This window comes from Pantherophis guttatus, chromosome 7 (genome assembly GCF_059756535.1).
Source record: "Pantherophis guttatus breed Tessera chromosome 7, ASM5975653v1, whole genome shotgun sequence".
Taxonomy (NCBI): domain Eukaryota; kingdom Metazoa; phylum Chordata; class Lepidosauria; order Squamata; family Colubridae; genus Pantherophis; species Pantherophis guttatus.
This window is the reverse complement of record NC_142069.1, coordinates 37,621,577-37,647,799: the sequence shown is the minus strand read 5'-3', so window position 1 is coordinate 37,647,799 and position 26,223 is coordinate 37,621,577. Positions and strand designations below refer to the sequence as shown.

The 26,223-nt window shown below is 36.8% G+C and overlaps 1 protein-coding gene across 1 annotated transcript in view; it reads right to left on the bottom strand.

Moving 5' to 3' along the window:
* TMCC3 (transmembrane and coiled-coil domain family 3) overlaps positions 1-25,963 on the bottom strand; it is a 109,478-nt gene extending 83,515 nt beyond the window's left edge. The window contains exon 1 of the mRNA XM_034403090.2: positions 25,404-25,963. Within this exon, the coding sequence (XP_034258981.1) occupies positions 25,404-25,547 (144 nt within the window). The 5' untranslated portion in view covers positions 25,548-25,963. The remainder of the gene's footprint in view (positions 1-25,403) is intronic.
* Between the last annotated feature and the right edge of the window lie 260 nt (positions 25,964-26,223).

The window sequence follows — 26,223 nt, the reverse complement described above, 5'->3', positions numbered from 1 at the left end:
TAATAGGTTTCAATGCAGTTAATAATAATTATTCTTGACAAAAGTTGGAAATTACATTTGATGGTTATAGAATGGCAGCAATCAATGCAGTCTTGAAGCTAAAGCTATATTTCCCTATTCTAAAACAAAATATTAATCTGAAGAATTACTAGGCAGTATTGCTATGAAGCACGTTGAATTCAAATGGGGGAAAAATTACTTTGGAGTTTGCTCAAGTGTGGGGCTCACCTAATACCTATAAGCAACTCCTTAAAGCAGCTATATTTTCATTGAAGAACCGTGGTGGTGCAGTGGTTAGAATGCAGTACAGGTAGTCATGTTATGACAATTGAGCCCAAAATTTATGTTGCTAAGTGAAACATTTGTTAAGTGAGTTTGCCCCATTGTATGACTTTTCTTGCCATAATTGTTAAGTAAATCATTGCATTTGTTAAATTAGTAACATGGTTTTTAAGTGAATCTGGATTCCTCATTAACTTTCCTTGTCAGAAGATCACAAAAGCTGATCACATGACCCCAGGACACTCCATATGTCATAAATATAAACCACTTGCCAAGCATCTGAATGTTGATCATGTGACCATGGGGATGCTGCAAAGGTTGTAAGTGTGAAAAACGGTCATAAGTCATTTTTTCCAGTGCCATTGTAAATTTGAACAGATACTAAATGAACTGCTGTAAGTTGAGGACTACCTGTATTGCAAGCTAATTCTGCCAGCAGTTTGGCAGTTCAGTTCTCACCAGCTCATGGTTGACTTAGCCTTCTACCTTTCCGAGGTGGGGGCAATATGCTGACTCTGTAAACCGCTTAGAGAGGGCTGTAAAGCACTGTGAAGCTGTATATATGTTTAATTTTTCCAGGATTATTTAAACTGACAACTGCCCCATGGTGAGAAGAACTGGTCAAATGTTACACACCCAACTCTGATTATTTAGCGTTCCCTCAGCATCTTCTGTTTAAAGCAGATGCCTCATCCTGCCTCACATATAATACTCGTGAAAAATTTTCATCAATAGCTAACGTATTCTGTACTATGTAGTATGGGAACTTATAATTGTGTAATACAATGCTCTACCATATAAAGTTTATTAAGTGTATGATACTTACTATGCACAGACTCTGGGTTAATAATATCAATTTGGCAACTCATTATACAATAACATATGGGAATCCATAATGTAAAATTAAACATTTAGAATTTTAAATATAATAATAACAATAAACTACACCATTCCATCTTCTGAAGACATTATGAAACAAATTAATTTTTAAAAATTTAGACAAAGATGGGGGGGATGTCTCATTTCCCGTGCAAGGCTGTTCTATAATGTAAGGGCCTCTACATGGAAACATTTCCTTCATCCATCCTCATTTCACAAAAGTGGGGAATTTAAATCATTTTCTCTCAGAATAAGCAAACTGTTCCAGTTGAATCTGGCTGAACAAGACAGTCGTGCAGTTACTTCATTGCCAAGGTTTGAAAGGCTTTGTAAATTAAAACCAAGAGTTTGAATTAAACATGAAACCCAGCAGAGAGCCAATGTACTGCCAAAGCACCAATATAAAATGCTATTATTAACATATGTCAGTCAACATTTGAACTGTTATACATATTATTGGTGGCAGAAAGAAATATATTGCAATGGCTAAGTATCATTTTACTTGAGTTTAGTAAAGCAGGACAGAACATGTTAGGTGGGTAAGGGTAAGTTTACTGATCTTTAGATGGCATAATCCACCCACAAAACTGAAGAGAAATTAGTGAAGTCCATCTATGCCATAAATATATAAACCTTGCATAGCTACTGACTTCTTCTTTGAGTAATCCCTGAGTATTATTAACCACCAACTCTGCACGTGATAAGATTAAGAATGATTCACCAGCTGGTATGCTTTTCTCATCTAGCCTTTCACCATATGTAGTAGGCAGGTGGTGTCTGATCCTACAGTGAGACATTCAAAAATGTTTTTACTGTGAACAAAAATTGTTTTCTCACTTTCTCATTTAATTCAGTTGTCTCTAGAAAACTTTATATATAATGCTGTCAGTTTATAGCTTTGCAGTCTTATATTTGAAGCTCTGGCTGACTACAAAAGCTGGCTGATTGCCAACTAAAAATGGAAGTACTAATAAAATAGTAATCACTAATTGTTCTAATTATCGAATTGGAACTAAGATATTTTCAATCATAGGCTTTTCATTCAAAATGAGTCCATTCAGAATTTTATAAATCAATGGATTGAAGCTGAAAAAACTAAAGAGTCATAATCAACATATTGGTCACTGCATTTAGAAAGATAATCTGAATCAGTTCTTGTAAGTATTTAGTTTGTATTTAACTATAGAAAAGACTTCACAAAATATACTATTTAAATTACATAATGTGCATTGAAGCACTAAATAACAAGATATTGTTAGTTTGATTGTATATCCAACTAGGAGGGCTTACTCCCAGATAAATGTAGACTTAAAGTTTTTCTAAAAATTTAGAAATCATGTCTTAATATCTATATTGATTTGTATAATTTAATAATGTCCTGTGTAAAATTCAGTGTAAAATTTAATTTAATTTAATTTAATTTCCAATTTATATACCGCCCTTCTCCCTGAGGACTCAGGGCGGTGTACAGCCAAGATAAAACATAGAATACAAATATTAAAAAACAGTTAAAAATATATATAAATTTTGGCCCGAAAGTTAAGAAATCACAGACTGATTAAAAGAATTTAAAAATTTCTTCTTAAGCCAACCCGGCTTGCTGGAAAAGATGGAAACTATATATAAAAGAAACTATTAGTCAACATGAAGTTTAAATTTAGAATTCCTCAGAAAGCCAATCTTGAGGTATTGAGATAACATTTAAACCAAATTGTCTACTGCTGATAGAAGTTGGAAATATACTAAAAAGAACTTTATAATTTGAGGAAATAAATAATGGAAGAATTATACTTTTTATATAATTTATAAATGATGCAAAAAATCTATGTGAATAACAATATTTTGTTTTATTTTCCTTACCTTCAAAAGGCTTAACAAGAATTAATAAACCAATACTAATAAAGAGAATTCATATGTTTTACTAAAACATAGAAATTAAATGTAGCTGTTTACTTCTAAATCAGTTAATACAGCTGATGAATTACAAATCAACATGCTTATAAGCAGGTGAAATAGATTTGAGTCTGCTTCAACTTGTTGAATACAAGAATGAAAATGATACAAAAGTAGAGGTGCATTGGGTTTATTTTAAAAAAGTCATCTTTATTTCCTGCTCATCCACCACATGTACTGTATGAGATTGGTGACAATATAAATGTATTAAATAAATAAAATCTAATGGCTGGTGCAGGGGTGGGTTCTAAATTTTTTTACTACCGGTTCTTGGGTGTGGCTTATTTTGTGGGCATGGCTTATTTTGTGGGCGTGGCTTGATGGTCATGTGACAATTATTTAGGATTTAGCAGAGGTACTGGTCTACCAGGCTGTACAGATCTACCCATTTATTTTTGCAGGCACTGGTCTACCCATTTATTTTTGCAGGCACTGATCTACTTATTTATTTTTGCAGGCACTGATCTACTTATGTATTTTTGCAGGCACTGATCTACTCATGTATTTTTGCAGGCACCGGTCTACTCATTTGTTTTCTTTTAACACTGATCAGCTGTAGGGGGGCCCTTTGAAGCCCCAGGGCAAGAGTTTAAACAGTTTTTTTTCCCCTCTAGCCATCAGCTGGGACTCAGGGGGCAGCAATAGATTGGAGGTGGGGTCAAATAAAAGGTAAGAATAACGTGGGGGTGGGGGTGGCAGAGCTGGTTCGGTGACGTCATATCGTCACCGTTACCCGCTCAGCAGAATCGGGCCGAACCGAGGAACCCACCCACCACTGGGCTGGTGGCATTATGACAGTTTTTGAGTATTTATTTTATTATTTTATTTTATATGCCATCCATCTTGTAACTAAATGACTCTGGGCGGCATACAGCATTAAAATATTAAAATCCTAACAAATAAATATCTTTAAAAGAATAAAAATGGAAATCCCATTCAAGATATAATTATAGTTAAAGATGGGAAGGGAACAGGATGCGTGGGGGTGAAGGTGGCATTGCTTCAATCTCCTTTACTGTGATGCCTTCCTATTAGAGCCTCAAGCCATCTGGCAGAATCAGATCCTCAGCCCCTGTAAAAGGGCAGAAGGGTAAGAGCCACTCTTTTCTGAGGGGGGTAAGATGTTCCAGAGGGCAGGAGCTAAGGCAGAGAAGGTGTATCTTCTGGATGCCACCAGCTGAAAATCCTTGACCGACAGGCCTGGAGCATGCCTTCTCTGCCATGAGTGGGGCGGGACAGTCCCAGTGAAGTGAGATAATTCCTCAAGTAACTTGAACCCATGCCATACAGGGCTTTAAAGGTAATAATCAAAATCTTGAATTGCACCCAGAAGCAGACCAGCAGTCAGCACAGCTCATGAAGCAGAGGTGTAACATTGGTCATTCTAGGGACCCCAAGTACAGGCCGCTGCACTCTGCACCAGTTGAAGCTTCCAAATACTCTCCAAGGATAGCCTCATATAGAGCACATTGCAGTAGTCCTTACATGAGATGACCAGGGCTTGAATGACTGAGCACAGGGACTTTTGATCCAGGAAAGGTAGGAAGTGGCGCACCAACCAAAGTTGTGCAAAGTCTCTCCTAGCCACAATTGCCACCAACTGCCACCAGCTCTTTAAGCAGGAAAACATTCAGGTCTATCTGAGGTAGTGCAACCCCATCTAAAACTAAGTTAAAGTGCTAGATCTTGAAATTCTATGCACCCACAGCTATTCAGTCTTGCCAGGGTTTATAGGCGTTTACAGGAGTTGATCTGAGTGTCTAGATTGTAGTATTGTCTAGAGTGTCTTATTTTTGCAGATTTATTTTAACATCAATGTATGATGTTATAGTATAAACTAGGATGTTAGACTGGGCATCCCCAACTCTCAGGCCACGGCCCACTACTGGACCGTGTCCTATTCAGAACTGGGTTGCACAAGTGGCTGGTTGGCGCACGCTCAACGCAACCTACACAAGTGGTGGGCTGGTGGGCACTCATGCACATGCACACTGACCCACCACTCATGCAAGTTGAGCTATGTATGTGCACCCCAGCTCATCATTCATGTTGGGCTGCACACGTGTGCCAGCCCACCACTTGCATGGCCCAGTTTCCTCCCCACAAGCCAGGCCACCAAGCCACAAAGGTTGGGGACCATATGGAATGTACCATGTCATGCTGAAATGTAATCACCATCAACAAATAGCTTTGAATCATCTACTTCCCTGTTTTTTTTAAAAAAAGGATTTATTTATTTAAGCTAGAAAAAAGAAATTACTGAGCGGGGGAGGGAGATTTTTATCTCACAGAAAAATTTATGACACCAATTATTTAACAAACTCAAGAGCTGATGTTACCTGCAAGTTACTAACAAAGAAACATAGAGTATGAATGATTATAATGAGACACAGCCTTATTGAAATCTTTGGATAAAAATGTATACATATATTTTCATTTATGAGATACCATTGATAGACACACAATCATCTCCCAGGCTTGTTATTTTGATTATAAACTAGAGAGGAATAACTATGCACTCTGCTTTTATATCTTCTGGATAAAAGGCAGGACATAAATAAGAATACTTCATAATAGTATTTGATCACAGTTAAACTGTTAATCTGTTATGGAGTGTTATTATTTCTAAAAAATGTGCTATTTGCATATCATAAAAAGACTATGAGGGAACTTTCATCATTTTATCCTAATAAAACAACAGCAGAGGCTTTGAAGCAGACTACAGCAAATTATTGTCTCAAAATAAACCACCTTCTATAAATGGTAGCTTAATTTTAGCCATCTTAAAGCAATAATGTATTCTGGGTTAAATTAAAAAAACTGAAGTATAAAAATCCTATCAAACGTTATTCCATGGCAACCATTCTTTATGAAATTTAAACTAGATAATGAAAAAGCAGACACATATAATGTAAGAAATGGAAAAGACTAATTGGCCAAAAAAAATTAAGTTGAATTTAATTCTGTACCCACTTCTCTTCCCAGAGCTCAGAGCAGCCAATTCCACTGCTCTCCCATTTCCCCACTCCTCCATTACAATAATCCCTTGACAAAGGTTGGGCTGAGAGAACACTATCTCAGAATTACCCACCATATCTCTATGGCCGAGGTCAAATTTGAACCTCAGGCCTCCTTGTTCATGGACTTGTCCTAGTCCAAAACCTAAATGTAAGCCCATACTGGCTCATTAACATTTAACTAAATGTAAGTTGCTATTAGAAGAGGCTATTTTTCAATTGTTTCACTTAATATAAATTTACATCAAAACTGTCAGAGGCCAAATGTAACACATGTGTGGATTCAGAGAATCATTGAGTTGGAAAAGGTAACTTATATTGGTAAGACACAAGCAAAGCTTCCCTAATATCAAGCATGATTAGGTATATAATATGTAAAGGCATATATTTTGTACACGGCAAAGAGAAAATGGGCTCTTTTTATAATCAGAAATGCTAGACTTGCAGCACAGAAAGAAAATCCTCCTCAATTCTCAGTAATCTGCATCAAGCTAAATTAATTGCAAGGGTTTTTTTTAAGTTGAGCTCTTGTAGAATACATAAAAATCATCTATGGGCAATTCAGGGTAGATGTTCTGAACCTAAGAACAAATTTTCATCACAGGATGTTTAAAAAGGGTATCAGGTTTTTAGCAAAGAAAAAATCAAGCATCTGAAAAAAATATGTAAGTGGGAGTGCTAAAAAAACAGTTTCTACAATAGCAGCTGGAAGAAAATGATGTTTCCAAGGAACTGAGAACCACTCTATAATATGAACAAAATATATTGAATATTGTGAAATATATTAAAACATTGAACAAAAAAGAGACTACTGGATTTCTTGCACTTGACAATCTAAAGTGTTGACAGAATGCATGAAATGTAATGATTGTCTAATTCACAAGAGCAGCTTGGTTTCTCTAATATGCAGCCCTTGCTAGGCTAAAACAGTCTCTCCAAACCTGGTGATTTCTCAGGGAGCTGGAAGTACTGTATATATCCCAGAATCTCCCAGTTAAGTGGAGACTGAAAGTTGTAATCGTAATGTAATTGTAATGTATTGGGAAGATACCAGATTTGGTAGGCTGCTTTAAATGAAACTGGAGACCTAAACCTTGCGGCCTTAGAAAATCTCTTTCACATCTGCAAAGTTGTGGTAAGTTTACTTTTTATTACAGATGCTCAAGGTTCATCTGTGGAGTTCTTGATGCCCTCTGAACTTGATGGTTTGCTTGCAAATGTTTCATTACCTGATATTACCTAGTTGGATAATGAAACATCTGCAATCAATCAATCAGGCTCACAGAGCACCAAGAATTTTCAGCCATAATCATCTTTCAATTCTTCCTTACCAAGTCCTGCCATCTGCTTTGACATGACATGGATATAGTACCATTATAAGCATAAACATTTAATAAATAAAAATAAATTATTTTGTTTACTCAACTGAAGATTTAACAGATTATACCTAGGCCATAATATACGGTACATCTTTAACATTTAATTAGAATGTTACAGAGGGGAATTAATGTTCTTCAGTCAGTTTTTAGAACTATTTTAAGCAATGTTGTAGTTTTACCAATCAGTTTTTCCATGAATGGAAATTTTTTCAGGATGTTCATTATTCATAAGAATGTTATGAATATCATCTTGTGAATAAGCTTGTGAGGGTTACTTTGTGGTAAGATGAGCAGTCAATAAATTGAATAAATAAAATAAATGTTTGAATCAGTTATGATCCCTATAGTGTTTATAACTCCAAGGGCTATATGAAAAATACCTGGGATAAGTAATAGAAAAGAACATCCTGCTTTATGTCTTTCTGGTGGTAAAAATTACCAGAGGCACAGAGCATAGAGTACAGATTTCAAAAATTTAATAAACTCAACACAAATTTGGGTATTAATTTTGCAAATTAATGAGATATGTGCCAGTTATCCTTAGATCCTCATGACTTTGGATCTTGTCATGACAATTTTTTCTTGGGGCCTTTTTAAACCTCTTTCCTCAAACAGTTCTTAGATTAATTCATTATAAGTTTCATTAAAGATATTTCACTGAATATTTATTGTATATGTGTTAACAATGCATAAATAAAATTTATGCCAGTCAATCTTCCTCAAATTCAAAATATGTTTATTATTTTATTTATAAGATTTATATAATATGACCAATGATTTCTATATATTGATCTACAACTCCACTTGAGCCTCACCTTCATAATGTAGAACACGGGATGAAGAAACAGGTGATCCAGGATAACAATGTACTACAATACAGAGATAAAATACTATAATATGTCAACATGTTAAACTATTTATTTAGTCATCAAGAAATCCTTAGGTATCATGCTTATGTTTATACATTAACACAAATAATAACAGATATGTTGACTTCTAATAATAATTTATCTTTGCCCTAGCAATTGAACCATACGGTTTAGAAATGAAAAACGGTTAAAGATAATTCATTAACATTGCCTGGCTCTGATGGTATGGCTTACATCCACAATATGTTGTGATAAATAAATTACCATGTGCTTAAAATAAGTATTAAATTATGTATTTGGTTAATAAAGTATAATATCTACATTTACTTTTAGAGCAAGCAATAAGTTTACAATTATTATCAGGCTATGCTGAGACAATATTTATCAGGTATGTCAATATCTTCTGCCTGTTCTATGCATTTGATATATTTTTCACAAGTCAAAAATCTAACTTTCTAAATCATATCTAATTCTAAAAATATCTAAATCATAACCAATAAATACAAAAACACACACAAAGCTAAGCTGTTGGAGAAAATGTTTGCACTACAATAAACAGTTTGTTTCAGCCAAAGAGTTAAAAATAAATACATGTATAGGATAATTCTAAATCAAGTTTACAAATCATGGACAATGTTACTGAACACAACTTAGATGATGATGATGATGATGATGATGATGATGATGATGATGATGATGATGACAACAGAGGAGAAACAAGGATGGGATGTTGATGCCTGTTCTGTAATGAAAGGCACCTGCAGCGATTATCAGCTGCTTATAAGGCACCATTTAAACTGTTGGTATTAACCTGAGTGAAGAGTAGTTATTCTTTTATGAACTTGGCTAAATTCTAAAACCTCAAGAAGAGGCCCCGTTAAAGATCCTGCTGACAAGCAAGACTGCTCAAATTCTTCAAAAGAGGTTCTTTGGAATGGTCAGGAAACACCTCTCTTTCAAGTGTTAGAATAACAGATTTAAACAGATTTAAGTTGATTTGGATCTGAAATGCCTTAGCTACCGACTATAGCTGAATCTCCTGCATCTGTTATGACTTTTTAAATTCAGTGTGATTTATTCAGTTTTACATAGAACTAGTTCCCTATGAAAATTCACTTCATGCCCCACATTTCTAATTAAGTACACAATTAAAAATAGAACCCTAAGATTAAAGACTTTGATTAAAATTAAACTTAAGGAAGTATATTCCATGCCTTGAAGAATGCAAGAAAGCAATGCAAGAAAAATTCTTTCCATGTATTAGAAGGTGATAAATCCTTCAAAAGAAATACTTTGGCATATATGGGGAGGATACAAAAACCCTCCTTTTTAATATTTAAAGTAATTGCATCTTTTTTCAGATGATCAATTTGGCTATGTTTATATATGCTGTATATCCAAGATAGCAGGGAGCGATCTTGAAGAAGCAATCTTGAAGAAGAGCAGCTGTTCTCATTAGAAAGTTGTTTAGAGAACTTTTTTTAATTATAAAGGAGCCATGAAAAAAAGCATTACACTTAATGACATTAATAGCATAAAGTGCTTCCCTTTGGCATTTGCTGGCCATTGAAGCCTGAACCCAATCCAGATAAGAATTTTGTCATTTACTTTATGCAATTCAGATTTTAAATTAGTTCTATTTCTATTATTCATGTTGATCATAATGTTCTTCAACCTCATCAGTAATTTGGCAAACTGCATGCAGCCTACTTGTAGCCAAAAGTTAACAAATGCACATTAAATGTCTTTCAACACATTTCTAATTTTCGGCGAGTGCTTCCTGAAAGTTAACTAGGGAAGTTCTAGAATTCTCAATCAATAAATATAATATTTATTGAAATTACTATTAAAAAAGAAATAAATAATGTAGTTTCCACCACCCTACTTTAGAATGTCTTTTCCTTTTTGACTTTTCAGTGTAACTGTAGTTCTATACTTTTCACAATCAAATGTAAACTTTGTTCAATTGTAGTTTACTTCTTTTAGATTATTCGAGATTGTGTATCAAGATTGTGACTCTAAAGATTATAGATTAAAACAAAAGCTGACGTCAATTTCACCACATCGCCTTCCATCACAGGAGTATGATATAGGATGGAAGGCAGTTCAAATCTGTTCCAGAGGATAGAGCAGAATTTGGGAGACTGCAAAACCTGTAGGGGATGATAAAAGGTAGAAAACTTTCCATTAAGTGTAAAAATCTAGTTGCACAAAGTTGCATAACACCAGTGTAAGGAAAAATCATATTCTTATTTTCTTCTTATTTTCCAATCTTATGATCATGTTTATAACATCAAATCTAATTTTTAACTATTAGACAGCATAATGTTTATATTTACTGGGGAGGAAAGTATGAGAATGTAACCTAAAATGTAACATTTTATTAGAATAAAAATGATGTGCCATAGGGACCATGTTTATAATTTGACATATATGGATAAAAGTAATGAGTTAGTCCATATATGTCAAATTATAAACATGGTCCCTATGGCACATCATTTTTATTCCAATACAATGTCATATTTTAAGCTACGTTCTCAGCTGGGATATTTAGTAATGCTGCATTTCAAACTCAAACAATTTATCAGCAGAAAACAAGTTGAATTTTCTTTTGAGCAGCGGAATCCATGTGCTTGCTGAGATTCCAGATTAGCCCTGTCTAATACAACATATCAATTTTCAGCCTTAGGCCCCCAAATGTATTTATGAAGTAATAAAATTTCTCTGTGGGAATAACTGTGAAAAACAGAGCTTCTCATTGCTGTGGACTGCTACACTACATCATACCGAAGTTTTTCTATGATTACCACATTCAACAATACTTAATGAATGGTACACAGAAACATAGAAATTACCTCAGTTTGATATGCAGTTTTATTTTACATTAGTCAGAATAAGGAAAATTAGGTGAATATTTATGAAAAATGTTATTGAATTCTCTACTATTTAATCTTGTTTGCATGGTGGTTTGTCAGAATGTAATTTAAAAGCAATACATTAAGAAGTAATGAAAGAATATTCAGAAATCATACTAATATATCATAGTAGTAAACATTTCAAAGAGTTTTTACTGTTGAGATCGAGTGTTTATTTTTGAAAGGTTACTGCAATATAAGATATTATTATTATTATTATTATTATTATTATTATTATTATTATTTATTGGTTAATCTTTAGTGAGATTCACAGCCTTTGAGGCTGGTTAATAGCTCAGCAGCTCGAGTCCTAACCAAGGACCTAGGAACTGTTAAGGTATTGTCGGAGGATGTAAGCTGTTCCGAGTAAGGTGGTTTTTTGTAGAGTCAAAATGTTCAAGTCCGGCAGATTTCTAAATAGCGGGGTAGCCCTTTGGGTATTGCTCCGAGGGCTCCAATTACAATCGGGACAACACACGATTTCTTTTTCCACAGTCGCTCAACTTCAATTTGTAAGTCCCGGTACTTTGTGATTTTTTCTTGCTGCTTATCTTCAATTCGTGCATCACCAGGTATTGCAATGTCAATGAACCATACTTTTTTCTTTTCAACTATTGTTATGTCAGGTGTGTTGTGGACCAAGTGCCTGTCAGTCTGAATCCTAAAGTCCCACAAGATCTTGAGTTTCTCATTCTCTAAAACTTTCTCAACCTGATGTTCCCAGTGGTTTTTGCTGTACTCAAATCCAAACTTCTGACACAATTTCCACTGAATGATTTTAGCAACACGGTCATGGCGTTGTAGGTAGTCAGTTTGTGAAATTTTGCTGCACCCACTGATCAGGTGGTCGACTGTCTCATCTTTCTCATTGCAGAGGCGGCATTTGCTGTTGGTGGTAACATGTTGAATTTTTGCCTTCATACAGTTTGTGGCTAGGGCTTGTTCTTGAGCTGCCAAAATAAAGCTTTCAGTTTCTTTTTTCAGTACTCCTGATCTTAACCAGTTCCAAGTTAGTTTCTGGTCAGCTTTGCCTGCAATACTTTTCAAGTATTGGCCATGCAGAGCTTTGTGTTTCCAATTTTCAGCTCGCTGCTCAATTACTTCTTTCTTATATTCTGCTTTTGTTTTAGTTGTCTTTAAAAGGCCTCCTTTATTTACTTCCTTAATCATTGGTTCTTCAATTTTCTGGATGTAATCATTCAAGCTGCATTTTTCTTCTTCCACAGTCTGCTTTACTTGTAGGAGTCCTCGACCACCCTCTGCTCTTGGTAAATATAATCGGTCAACATCACTTTTAGGGTGCAAGGCATGATTCATTGTCATAAGCTTCCTTGTTTTTCTGTCCAAATTGTCTAACTCCATCTGGGTCCAGTCAATTATTCCTGCAGAGTATCTAATCACAGGTATAGCCCAGGTATTTATGGCTTTTATGATGTTTCCTCCACTCAATTTGGACATTAATATCTTACGAATTCGCCGAATGTACTTGGCTGAAGTTAATTCCTTGACTTTATTATGCATTAAGTCAGAGGCTTCTAAAATCCCCAAGTACTTGTAGCCTTCTTCTGCTTTTACTGCCTTTATCATTTCTTCATTCTCTAGTTCTATTCCATCCTCTTTTATGATCTTGCCTGCTTTGGTTGCTATTGTTGCACATTTGTCAATTCCAAACTGCATACCAATGTCTTGGCTGAATTCTTTTGTGTTTTCAATTAATAAATTCAGTTCAGCTTTTGTTTTACCAAACAGCTTCAAATCATCCATGTACATCAAGTGCGAGATTTTCAGTCCTTTCTTTACAAGTTCATATCCACAGTTCATCTTCTTCAAAATGATTGTCAGTGGTAGCATTGAGAGTATAAAAAGTAGGGGTGAAAGGGAATCGCCCTGGAAAATGCCTCGTTTAATTTCAACTTCACCCAGTTCTTCTTCATTAGCCATAAGTTTTGTTTTCCAGAGGTTCATTGAAGATTCCATGAATTTTTGTATGTTGCTGCTGATGCCTAAGATTTCCAGGCATTTCTTGATCCAGCTATGGGGAACTGAATCAAATGCTTTCTTATAGTCTATCCAAGCCATGAACAGGTTGGTTCGTCTTTTCTTTGAGTTCTTTAGGATTAGCTTGTCGATCAGCAATTGATCTTTTGTTCCTCTTGAGTTTTTGCAGCATCCTTTCTGTTCTACAGGAAGCAAGTTATTTCTTTCCAGGTATCCATAGATTTGGTTTGCAATGATACCAGTAAGAAGCTTGTATGTTGTTGGCAAGCAGGTGATTGGCCTATAGTTTCCAGGGTCCTTTCCTTTTTCTTTATCTTTTTGGATCAAAAATGTCCTTCCAGTTGTTATCCATCCATCATTTTCAGGTGTTTTTAGGATCTGGTTCATCTGGGTTGCCAATCTTTTGTGCAGACTTGTAAGTGCCTTTAACCAGAAGCCATGCAGCTCATCCGGTCCAGGCACTCCAGTTCTTCACTTTTCTTGACTGTCTCTGCACCATTGCTTTTGTTATTTTCACGTCTTCCATTTTATGCACTTTAATAGAGTCCTCAACCTGTTTGATCCATTTTGCATTTCTGTTGTGCTTCTTGTTGTTTTCCCACAAATTCTTCCAGAATTTCAGAGCTTTCTCTTTATCAGGCTTTTCATTTGTTGTTACTCCGTTTCCATTTTCTAAATTCTTATAAAACTGGTGCTGATTTGCTCTGAACTGTGAGTTTTCCTTGAACTGAGTTACTCGGTTTTCATACCTTTTAATCTTTTCAGCGATGGCAACAACCCTCTGCTTCAGCTCTTCAATTACTACTGCAATCTCCTTATTCCTTAAATCGTATCTTGCTTCCAGGCTGCTTTTGACCTGCTTGTTCTTTAGCTGACCTTGCCTTAGGTTCTTCAAGTTGCTCAAATCTCCACGTACTTTTTTGATCTTCAATTCTAACCGAATTTTCCACTTAGGCTTCCCCTTCTTGCCTCTTTGGTTCTTTTGTATTTTCAACCCCAGTTCTTTGGTGGTTATGACAGCTGCTGCATACATCAGTTGGTTAGTTTCGGCTAATGTAGTGGTTCGAATAGTTTGCACAGCCTCATTAACCTTTTTTAGTACATTTCTCAATTCTTTCCGGTTCACTTGGTTCAGCTTTGGCAAACGTGTTCTTTCATCATCTTCCATTTGGTGCTTTATTTTTCCAGCTAATTGAGCACTATCTGTTGGTGTTTGTTCTTTAGTGCTTCCTTGTTCTTTATCTTCATCCATTTCAGTATCCTCTTCTTCCCTTTCTTCCTCAATTTGCTTTTGAGTCTGGAAATCATTCTTGATGTTACTCTTCTTTGTTGTTGTACTCAGACCATTAATTGCTTTCTCTTCTATTGCTACTAATTCTTCTGTAGTGAAATATTTGTGGTTTAGGATTACACGTCGTTGGTCCATTAACCTTTGTTCACTGGTGTCACAGTCCGTATGGTTCATTTTCCAAATCTGATACATTCTTTTTTGAAATCCATGTTTTGCTGGCTCAGACTGATAGTAAGCTTTCATAATAGAGGTGTTTTCTTCCCTGGTCCAGATTTTTCGCTTTTTATTTTTATTTTTATTTATTTATTTATATTATTATTATTATTATTATTATTATTATTATTATTATTATTATATCTTTAGTGAGATTCACAGCCTTTGAGGCTGGTTAATAGCTCAGCAGCTCGAGTTCTAACCAAGGACCTAGGAACTGTAAAGGTATCGTCGGAGGATGTAAGATGTTCCGAGTAAGGTGGTTTTTTGTAGAGTCAAAATGTTCAAGTCCGGCAAATTTAGAATTTCTAAATAGTGGGGTAGCCCTTTGGGTATTGCTCCAAGGGCTCCAATTACAATCGGGAGAACACATGATTTCTTTTTCCACAGTCGCTCAACTTCAATTTGCAAGTCCCGGTACTTTGTGCTTTTTCTTGCTGCTTATCTTCAATCCGTGCATCACCAGGTATTGCAATGTCAATGAACCATACTTTTTTCTTTTCAACTATTGTTATGTCAGGTGTGTTGTGGACCAAGTGCCTGTCAGTCTGAATCCTAAAGTCCCACAAGATCTTGAGTTTCTCATTCTCTAAAACTTTCTCAACCTGATGTTCCCAGTGGTTTTTGCTGTACTCAGATCCAAACTTCTGGCACAATTTCCAGTGAATGATCTTAGCAACATGGTCATGGTGTTGTAGGTAGTCAGTTTGTGAAATTTTGCTGCATCCACTGATCGGGTGGTTGACTGTCTCATCTTTCTCATTGCAGAGGCGGCATTTGCTGTTGGTGGTAACATGTTGAATTTTTGCCTTCATGCAGTTTGTGGCTAGGGCTTGTTCTTGAGCTGCCAAAATAAAGCTTTCTGATTCTTTTTTCAGTACACCTGATCTTAACCAGTTCCAAGTTAGTTTCTGGTCAGCTTTGCCTGCAATACTTTTCAAGTATTGGCCATGCAGAGCTTTGCTTTTCCAATTTTCAGCTCGCTGCTCAATTACTTCTTTCTTATATTCTGCTTCTGTTTTAGTTGTCTTTAAAAAGCCTCCTTTATTTACTTCCTTAATCATTGGTTCTTCACTTTTCTGGATGTAATCATTCAAGCTGCGTTTTTCTTCTTCCACAGTCTGCTTTACTTGTAGGAGTCCTCGACCACCCTCTGCTCTTGGTAAATATAATCGGTCAACATCACTTTTAGGGTGCAAGGCATGATTCATTGTCAAAAGCTTCCTTGTTTTTCTGTCCAAATTGTCTAACTCCATCCGGGTCCAGTCAATTATTCCTGCAGAGTATCTAATCACAGGTATCTGTGTATTACTACTACTACTACTACTACTACTACTACTACTACTACTATTATTATTATTATTATTATTATTTACATTTTGCTCTATTTTTTCACAATGAAAAATAAAAATTATAGGCTAGCAACTATAGGAGGAGACGCAGAACCTGGGTGCGGAGTCAAGAAAGGAAACAGCCTGGAATCATTACGTTCCCACAAGTGGTACAAGTCCAGCACCTGTTAACTCTTACCTATTGCAAATTTATTATTGACTGTTAGTTAACTAGATTCTTGTGTAACTATAAGGCACTGTTCTACCCTTATTATATAAAGATAAAGGAGAAGTATTGTTTCAATATTTTTATGGGGTTCAATCTCAATTCCTCTGTTATTCCAGATTGTGGCAGCTCTTTTATGCATGAGACAATGGTGGTAGCAGTTTTCTAAAGCACATTAGCTATTCATAAGCACACCACAAAATGTACTCTGCAGCATTCTACATATATTTATCTATAAGTGAACTAAAAGGTCAACCTCATAAAAATAGAAGAAGCCACATTTTTTAAAAAAACCCAAAAACAATAGCACTGACATTGCAAAGTCTGATTACTGCCATGCATGCTAGGTTCTTAGCCCTACTTTCCATTTTTAAACATGCACATGTTCAAATTATACCTTTTGTATTCATCCACATTTATTATAGTCTCTTAAAAATGAAATAAATTCTTTTCTGCCAACCAGTATCAAGAGGGAATAGGAACTCTTGGTCTTGACTCTCTCAAGATGCCCTTAGTAAGCACCTGTCTAATCAACTGTACTGTACAATCTGATTACATCAAGGAATTCAATCTTTATCCCAGTAGTGCCTCAGGGGGATTTTACAAAAACAAAAATGGCTGTACCCATGAAATCAAGGTCCTGCCCCTTTTTATGGGCATTACCCGGGGTGGGATTCAGCCAGTTCGGACTGGTTCAGGCGAACTGGATGCTAATTTTACATCTGGTTCGCAGAACTGGTGGTTGCAAGGACTGGCTGGCCCAGCCCACCATGACCCTCCCAGGAGTCTCCACGTCGCCCATTTTGGATGCCAGTAAGTGCAGTGCCTGCACAGAGGCTCTGGGAGGGTGAAAAACGGGCCTCCCAGAAGTTCCAGAAGTCCGGAAACAGGCTTGTTTCCATCCTCCGGAAGGTCTCCAGAGCCCGGGGGAGGCCATTTTCGCTCTCCTGGAGGCTCGAGGAAAGCCTCCAGAGCTTGGGAAGGGTAAAATTGCCTCCCGCTGGGTGGCCATGCCCACCCAGCAACCGGGCAGAGAATCGGTTGCTAAAATTTTTGAATCCCACCCCTGGGCATTACGTACACAATGTATATAATTGCACTTAAATGGGGAAATAGTTTATAAAGTTGCAACTGCTATTATGGTATTTTTGACACACACATACTAATTCCTTGCTTATCTCTGTTAATAAATTTCATAGTGTTTATGGGCCTTGGGTCAATCACCCTCTCTCAGACCAACCCATCTCACAGGGTTTTAGTGCGGGAAATAGGAAGAGGAAAGAGTATTAGATATGTTTGCCATATCTAATACATACAAAATTACATACAAAAATAATGAAGGTGCGATAAAAATCTAATAAATAAATAAACTCCAGTTTTCTTTCCTATTTGCATGCTACTCTAGCAGTGACCTACATAAGAATTCATATCAGAATGCAGCACCTGGGCCTCCAAATAGCCTAAAAATATAGTCAGTAAAGCAATAAAAGGAACATGAATTTTTGAAAGAAAATGTATGGAAGACAAATTGGAGTACCCATTCATATATGCAATGAGGGACCCAGCGAAGATATAGATGGATTATAACGCTGCTCACAGAAATTGTTATTTTTATAATTAGGACCTTCAGTATGACAGCATGTAGGTAGCTATTTCATAGTATCCTTTCGGTGACAGTAAAATAGGTTATCTGTAAGAGAATTACTTGTCCTGGCCCATTCATTGAGAATTATTAAACCATATAAATTTCAACCATGTATATCTATTGTTCTACATCTCCCTCATTCAAGATCCAATGAAAGTTTAGAAAGATTTTGCTTTAAATGTTATGCTTAAAAACCTGAGTATTTTTTGTACGGTTAATTAAAGATTCTGGTAAAATTACTCAGACATCATTCTAATCTGAGGTCCTTTATTGACTCTATTAACATGTTATTGTCTCAAACTATTACTTTTAAAAATATAGAAAGTTTATTTGAATCTAAACTTTTTTCTATATTTATCTGGCCTTATATGCTCTGCTTTTTAGTATCGGTGTTGTAGGGATCCATTTTGTTTTTCTCAGGAAAGCCAGCTTTTTATAGCAATTTAAAATATCAGTATATATTTTCCATTAACCAAACCTGTCATTTCATTTTCCTGAAAATGATTTGTCTAGTTTCCTACATATTACAGCAACGGATTCTTGCCAAATATAACATTTTCTTATCAAACACTACAGCCAAGTTTATACTGTGGCATGGCCAACAAATAAATAACTTGGACTTAGAACATAAAAATGGTGCTGTTAGGTTAAACCAAGGGAATATTTACTCTAGTTATCTTTATTGTAATTGTAGAAGTTTGACAAAAAGGGGCTGTATCTAGAAGAGGAATTTCAACACTGGCAAACATAGGAATCCAAATATCAAGTGCAATTGTTATCACTTAATCCTATAAAAAATGTACCTTAAATGCGAGAACATTCTTCTTTTTAAAAGGAGGAATGCAGCGAGTGACATTCACAAGGAAGGAAGTCAAAAAGGTGAAAATGACAGCTAGTATCATGCAATCAAAACTGTGAAATGGCAGAGCTTAAGACACACAGCTACAATATTTTTTTAAAAGTATTGTTGAATTGGGTTTTCTACAAATTATCTGTTCCTTGAGAATTTTAACTGCATTCATATATATATAAATCAAGCATAGATTAACATTTGTGCAGCATTGGTAAAAGGGATGAAATATTATGTATTATATCCTCTTGGTTCCAAAATTTAATAAACAGTAAGCAATATAATTATTCCAAATTATATAAAGTGATTAAACTTTGGTTAATTATTTTATTAATTAAATTAACAATTTAATTCTCATTAATAAATAAATGGGGTCCATTAAGGGATTATTAATGGATATAATTCCCATAATGAATTCCCATTTACGGTTTAAGTTAGAAGTATGCTTTAATAGATTATTAGTGTAAATACCCTTAATCATGTTATTTTATTTATACAATGAATACCCACATGAGAAGACAACTGCAAAATGAGCAATGCTCTTAAACTCCATCAGTATCTATTAAGAGAAGAGAAGACTACTGAATTTCAAAAACCATGAAACAACCCAGTTGGAATATGTCTATGCTAATGTTTCTGTCAAGTCTCTGTTTATGTCTTTGTGAAAAAATATATATCAGTCTTCCTACTATTTTACTACTTATCATAACAGCTCTTTTTAACTCTATGTAAACATTGTTAATTAAAAATTAAATGCCTTGTTTTCCTCCATTTAAAACCACAAAATGCATCTATTTAGAATGAACAATAAGTCATTTAGTCAAATAAAATATCTTCCTGTCTCTGGTATTATAGTAGTGAAATAATTCATAGCTATTCAACAAATAAAAGATGCAGGCAAAATTGCTGTATAATGACAGCACCCTAAAATTCCTCAAGACTATTTCTAGGAACCCATTTTGTCTTAATAATAACCCAGTTGTCCCAATTACAAGTAGTTGGCATTCCCCATTTTTGATAACAGGTTTCTTGTTAGCTAACCTGAAATCCTAAAATTATAACCCTTACATTTATTTAACGCATGCCTACACATTAAACATAATTATCTGATCATAATGCCAAGCAGCCTTTTTTGCAAATAATATCTAAATTTTAAAAAATTGTTTAACAAATAATAAAATAATCCTTTCAATTGATTTACAGTATACAGTACACATTCCAAGTATTTCCTTGTGAATTAAATTATTTAGCATGAAAATAAGGATTGATACCTGCCACACTTCCTAGAAGTGCTAATATAACATCAGAATTGCAAGGTATATCTAAATAGAAGTTACAGTGGATTCCTCAAAGGCAACTTAAGATCTGGTTCTGAAGAGAAAATGGCAACCAATTCAAACATTAAATGTAATTTTATTTTAAAAAATCTATAGGACCTGACTTTAGGCATATCCTACATAGGATCTATATATTTATATCAGCAGCAGCTACAGTTGTCATTTATCCTGTAATTCTACACATTAAAAGTTATTACAATCCCCAAGAATCTTCAACAATAAATATTCGTCTTTTAAGATGCCACAAAATTTGTATGACAATGAGTCTTTATTGATTAGCCCTTGGGCCATATCAAAGTGCAAAGTTCCAGAAACAAATTATTACTAAAATTTGATAAAAGCAATTTAAAATGGAATTGGATAAAATACAATTTAAAATTAAATTGGAATAAAATATAGTCTATAATTTCAGATATAGATAAAATATGATAAAATTATATTTCGGTATCACCCCTGCAATCTACCCCAATCAATCCCACATATGCAGATCTCAACTGAACCATTTTGCTTAAGTACTGTGCTGTGTTAAATGTTATTTTCAGATTCTGGCCACACATAAGGTAGTTTGTTTTGATATGGGGATCCCAATGGGTCATTCATTTGGTGTATAGACCAAGGTACCTGTCTCTCTGGGATGTGGTGGCTCAGTGGCTAAGATGCTGAGCTTGCCGATCAGAAAGGTCAGCAGTTCAGTGGTTCGAATTGCTAGCCGTGTAACCGAGTGAGCTCCCATTACTTGTCCCAGCTTCTTATCCCAACCTAGCAGTTCGAAAGCATGTAAAAATGCAAGTAGAAAAATAGGGACCACCTTTGGTGGGAAGGTAACAGCGTTCCATGCGCCTTCAGCGTTTAGTCATGCCAGCCACATGACCACGGAGACATCTTCTGACAGCTTTGAAACGGAGATGAGCACCGCCCCGGAGAGTCGGGAACAACTATCACACATGTGCAAGGGGAACCTTTACCTTTACTTTTACCTGTTTCTCACTCTCTTGTACAGGCAACAATCAAACAGAATGTGAACCAGGTCTTCTACCTCTGCCGCTCCACAAATACAGTTCATTGTAGGGTATAGAATGGAATCTCCCATATCTGACCATTGTGTCAAGCTATTCGAATCTCGCTCACATAAATATCTCCCTTAGATGTTCTGGCAGTTGTAACTTCAAATAACTGTCTATTTGAAAAGTATGTTTGTATTTGCTGAGCTATTTCAAGTTACCCACCTTATTAAGGATAGCTATGTCATTTTGTGTTTCTATATCCTTAATTCTTTGGGCAGCTTTTTAAATTGTTCTCCTATTTATGCAAGAGACAGGAAGGCTGCAGCTTCTTACAAAATTTGTTAGTTTGGTGATCCAGGAGATTTGTGATTGTGATTTTAATTGCTCTAGTAGACATAACATGGAGAGTCTATCAGTCTCCATTTCATTGACTTTATCCAGTAGTTATATGCTCTAATTTTGGATAGTGCATGAATTGTATGAATTCCCAATTCAGCTCTAACTGCTGCAGCAGATGTTCCTAGATCTATATAACTATAACTAACTATAAATTATAGTTAGAAGTCTTGAACCATGTATATCAGGGGTGTCAAGCTCATGTCGTCATAGCGGCGTCACATGACATATTGGAACTTTTCTCCTCTTCACTAAATCGGGTGTGGGCATGGCCAGTGTATGATGCATCCAGCCCGCGGGCCACAAGCTTGACAGCCCTGATGTATATACTTACTTGAGAGTAGGTTTCTCTGAAACCTTTATTTATATATTCCTTTAAAAATAAATAGAATTGCATCTCAAAAGGGATTTAAATGCACTATTTCTTTTCTATGTGCCTTTGCCAGTGTAAGTATAAATTCTTTATGCAAATTGAATTATTTAGATATTGGTTATAATTATTGATGTAAGTGTTGTAGGCTTTTCATGTTATTAGGCTTTATGTCTTAGCTGTAACCTTAAACTGAATTGTAGACTGTTTTAACAATAGCTTGATGCTATGCCTATGAAAAATAACTTCTACAGATTTGTTTTTTCCAACAAACGGCAATATAGAACATAAATAGAGTACATACATACAATTGATGCTATGATTATAAAATGTTTGAGAGTATTTCTCTATATCAATTTTCTCAACAAATACTAACATATCAGCTTTTTTATGCACTACTCTGTAGCTAAAATTTATTTCTAACTTTCATGATTTTTATGGCATATTAATAGGTCTCATCCCACATTTCTTCCTTTGAAAAAATACTGCACATTATCACTTCAGAACATTAAGGTTGAATCTTTCAAGACTTCAACCTGAATAAGAAGGCCTATTCACATGTTGTTTTTGATAATTTTGTGAATTGTTGCATATGAAATCTGTGTGGTTCTCTAAACCATGGTAGAGCTAGAAAAGAACAAGGACAGGGGACAATGTTCAATTATGGGAGTAATTATGATTATCTGGGTTTGGAAGCTAAGTAGTGTTGGACCTTATTAATATTTGGATGGAAAACTTCCAGGGCATAGTAGGGCTACAGGCTACACTGAAAAAAGAGAGGAAAAACATAGAATTGCAAATAACTTCTGAATTGCTGTCAAAAAAACCCTACATAGATTCAAGCATAATTTAAAGAACATGTTTGTTTGGTATTATCCCGAGTACCTTTCTTCAAGTTTCAAGATGAAGAAAAATAAAATTCAATATCTTATCCATGCAACAACCAGAATATAAGCCACCATTGAAATTAATAGATTCAGATTGTCAAACTGATTTTGGAAACCTAAACAGTTGTGGGGTCTTTCACATGTTCATTATTTAAAAATGCATATACAGCTGCATAGAAAAACAGCACAGCTTTTATCTCAAGATATCTAAACATCACGGAACAAAAACGTCTGCCTCTTTTTCTTGAATGTGTCAGCTCCACAGGGAAGACCTCAGCATTACAGCAAAGCCATATTTTGCCTCATTTATATGCAAACAGCTTTGAATAGCTGAAACAATTTTAATACAATCATTTTGCAAAAAAAATGGCAATACCCAGGAAATTGTATAAAACATTGCTACTAAGAAATAATAGGGTGAATCCCCAAATAATCCACTAAGAACAGGCCATATATATTAGCCACAGAATGCTGGATAGCTGTTGGGCATTTACAGCGAGAGGTGTGGAAGCAGCCTAAAAACTGGAATCCTGACCTGTAATATTGTATTACAGATTCTTCCTATGAGATCAGGAAATGTCAATTGAAAAATTGTACAAAAGTTTGTGCGCGTGTGTTTCATGTGAATAAATCCCGAAGGTTCTTTTTCAAGAGGCAACTAGACTTTCTTTTTTTTTCTTTGAAGACATATGAATAAATACATAAATACAAGGCTATGGCTTTTAAACAGCAGTTGCACATGCTCAAAGTTGACTCTACAGCACTTATTGGAAATATTGGAAAATTTCCACATATGAATCTATCCTAGACAGCCTAAGATAACTCCTGCTGTTTAAATAGCCACTGATATCTCACATACACAGGGAGAGTTTAGACTGGATGTACTAAAGCTGGGGTTTTAATCACAACAGTAGCTACACAGTCCATAGATCACAGCAGGCATACAAAATTAGTGCTGTTCACCTCAATAAAATCTTGCATTATCCTGAACTGAAGCGAGAGAAACTGTTCTGGAAAGTTACTGCTAGTAATGACTTCTTGTAATTTGCCTTCCCCATAAATACTGAAAGGAGCTACATTTATATCCAAATATTCTTTAAAAAAAAAGAAACAAAAAAACAAAATCAGAGCAGTTTGTAATATCGACATTAAATCTTTGCCCAGAGTGAGAAGCCATTTGAAGGCTGATTGCTGAAGCAGCCACTAAATCCCTAGATGGACAATTATCTAGAAAGAAGTACATTCTAACAGCTAAACCCAGACAATTCCATTTCTTACAAGTTGTAAATACTAAAAATAGGGGCTAAGAGAGAGACTCAGATCTGTGCTGTGCTTTCTAACATCTACCAGTCCATATTAGATAAGATGTAAGGTATTTCTGCATTGCAGCCTTAAGCTGCTTGACTCCTCTGTATATTTCAGCTGGAAATGAAGTCTACTTTTAAAAAAATTATTCAGATTTCAGCCTCTTCCTCCGTTCTGGCCAGTGATGGCCTGGCACACTATCTGTGTTGAATTTCCCTACTTCTTTACCAATGCCTAGGAAAGAATGTCCCAGCTGCTTTCTTTTCTGTGGACAAGTCTTTCAAGACATGTAGTTTCAACTGAGACGTTTTCTATGAGTTGCATCCACTGTTTCTCTCATATTCAACACCTTCCCGTGGGATGCATCCATTGGTGGGTGGGTAGGAAAGGAAGGAAGGAATCGTTTTACTATCCTTCTATACATCTAGGCTTGAAAGGAAAACCTGCCACTTTCAATTTCATCATTCCATTAGTGAACCCCTTAAGAAAGAAAAGAAACACCGCTTTTCCCTATTCCATCAGTGAACACCTTAAAACAAAACAAACACTTCCTAGCTTTTGAAAAAGCAAACAAAATGAAGTTCCCTAGTTGAGGACCATTTAGAAAGGGGGTGGGCAGGCAGGTCCGGACAAAATTTCCAGGAGAGCAGTGACCAGTGACAAAGGGGAGAAGTGATAAGAGGGGAGACCCAGTAGGAGAGGAGGAGGTTCTGGTAAACACAAATTAAACCCACTAACATAGCCAGCCGACCAGGCAGCACCTGGTTATGCCAACCTCAGCTGGAAAACGCTATTTTTGATGCCTGATAGGAAAAGAAAGCAAGAAGACCGGGGATAGGTGGAAGATGACGCTGTTGGTTAGAGTTGTCTGCTCCCACGAGAAAAAAAAGCGGCTTGTTGCTTTCGTTGTGGGGCAACCTGGTTGTGCAGTCATCCAATATGCATCCAACAAAATCCTACGAGACTGACGAAAAGGCTCCGTTTCAAATGGGGATAGGATGGCGATCGCGCCTTCTTTGGGGCTTCTGATATAGCCTTTTCCAAAGGCGCCGTCCAAGAAACGCGCTTTCCCTTCCCGCGGTTGCTTCTTTGCCTTGGTTGGGAAGGACGAGGTGGAAGAACAGCCCCCTCCACCAAATGTGGATGTAAGAGGGGGTTGGGGACGCGATGGGATAACGCGGTCCGAGAGAAATCCGCCCGGCTACCGGCGCCTCTCCAGGCGCTAAGCGCAGGGAAGGTGGGGGGGAAAGGCTTACCTTCCGTAGCATACTGTGCAAGCAGCGGCTGGGGCTCCGGACGCCTGAGACAGGTTCGTCCTCGTCCTCTCGATCGTTCCTCGGCCATTCACCGGAGCATTTCTTGCTGGGAGATTTGGCCAGCCCGAGAAGCGCACATTTCATGCCCGCCGTGGCTACGGCTGCGAGACCCGAGCCCTCGCCCGCATATGTGTGTGGGACACACAGCGCAGGTCCTCCCAAAGCCAGAGTTGCTTCGTTCGGGAGCAAGCGCCGCCTTGCCGATGGTCGAGGGGGGCCGCCGTGGGCTCAGGGGTGGGGTGGGGGGCAGACAGAGCGAGCCTATCGGACTGCAGCAGCAGCCTCCTCGACGGACTCGGAAGCCAGGGGCTCCAAGTGAGCGATTTGACGCTCCCGCAGCCTCCTCAGCCGCTTCCCTCCTCAGCGCGCCCCGCGAGGTCCTCCACGCGCTCCAAAGGGTCAACGCGAGGCTCCCTCGAGAATGGGTCCGCGCGCGCCCGCGAAGAAGAGAGCCGGCGAAACCCGGGAGCGAAGGGCTTTACAAAAGGCAGGGCGGGATCGGGGGCGTGGCTTGGCTGTGGAGCGTCAGCATGCCATCCCTCCCCCTCCCCCCCACCCCGCGACACACACAAAATAATCCCCCACTCAGTCAGAGGGAAAGGCACGAAGGTGAGGCCGGCCCGACTTTTTGGGTTGTGCTCCCTTTCCATTACTAATGGAGGAGGTGCTATGCTCGAGAATGCCGTAGTAGACTTTCTTCAGGAGGTGCTTGTTCCCCCCCCCCAACACACACCGGTCATAGGATGCGTTCCCAGCCACA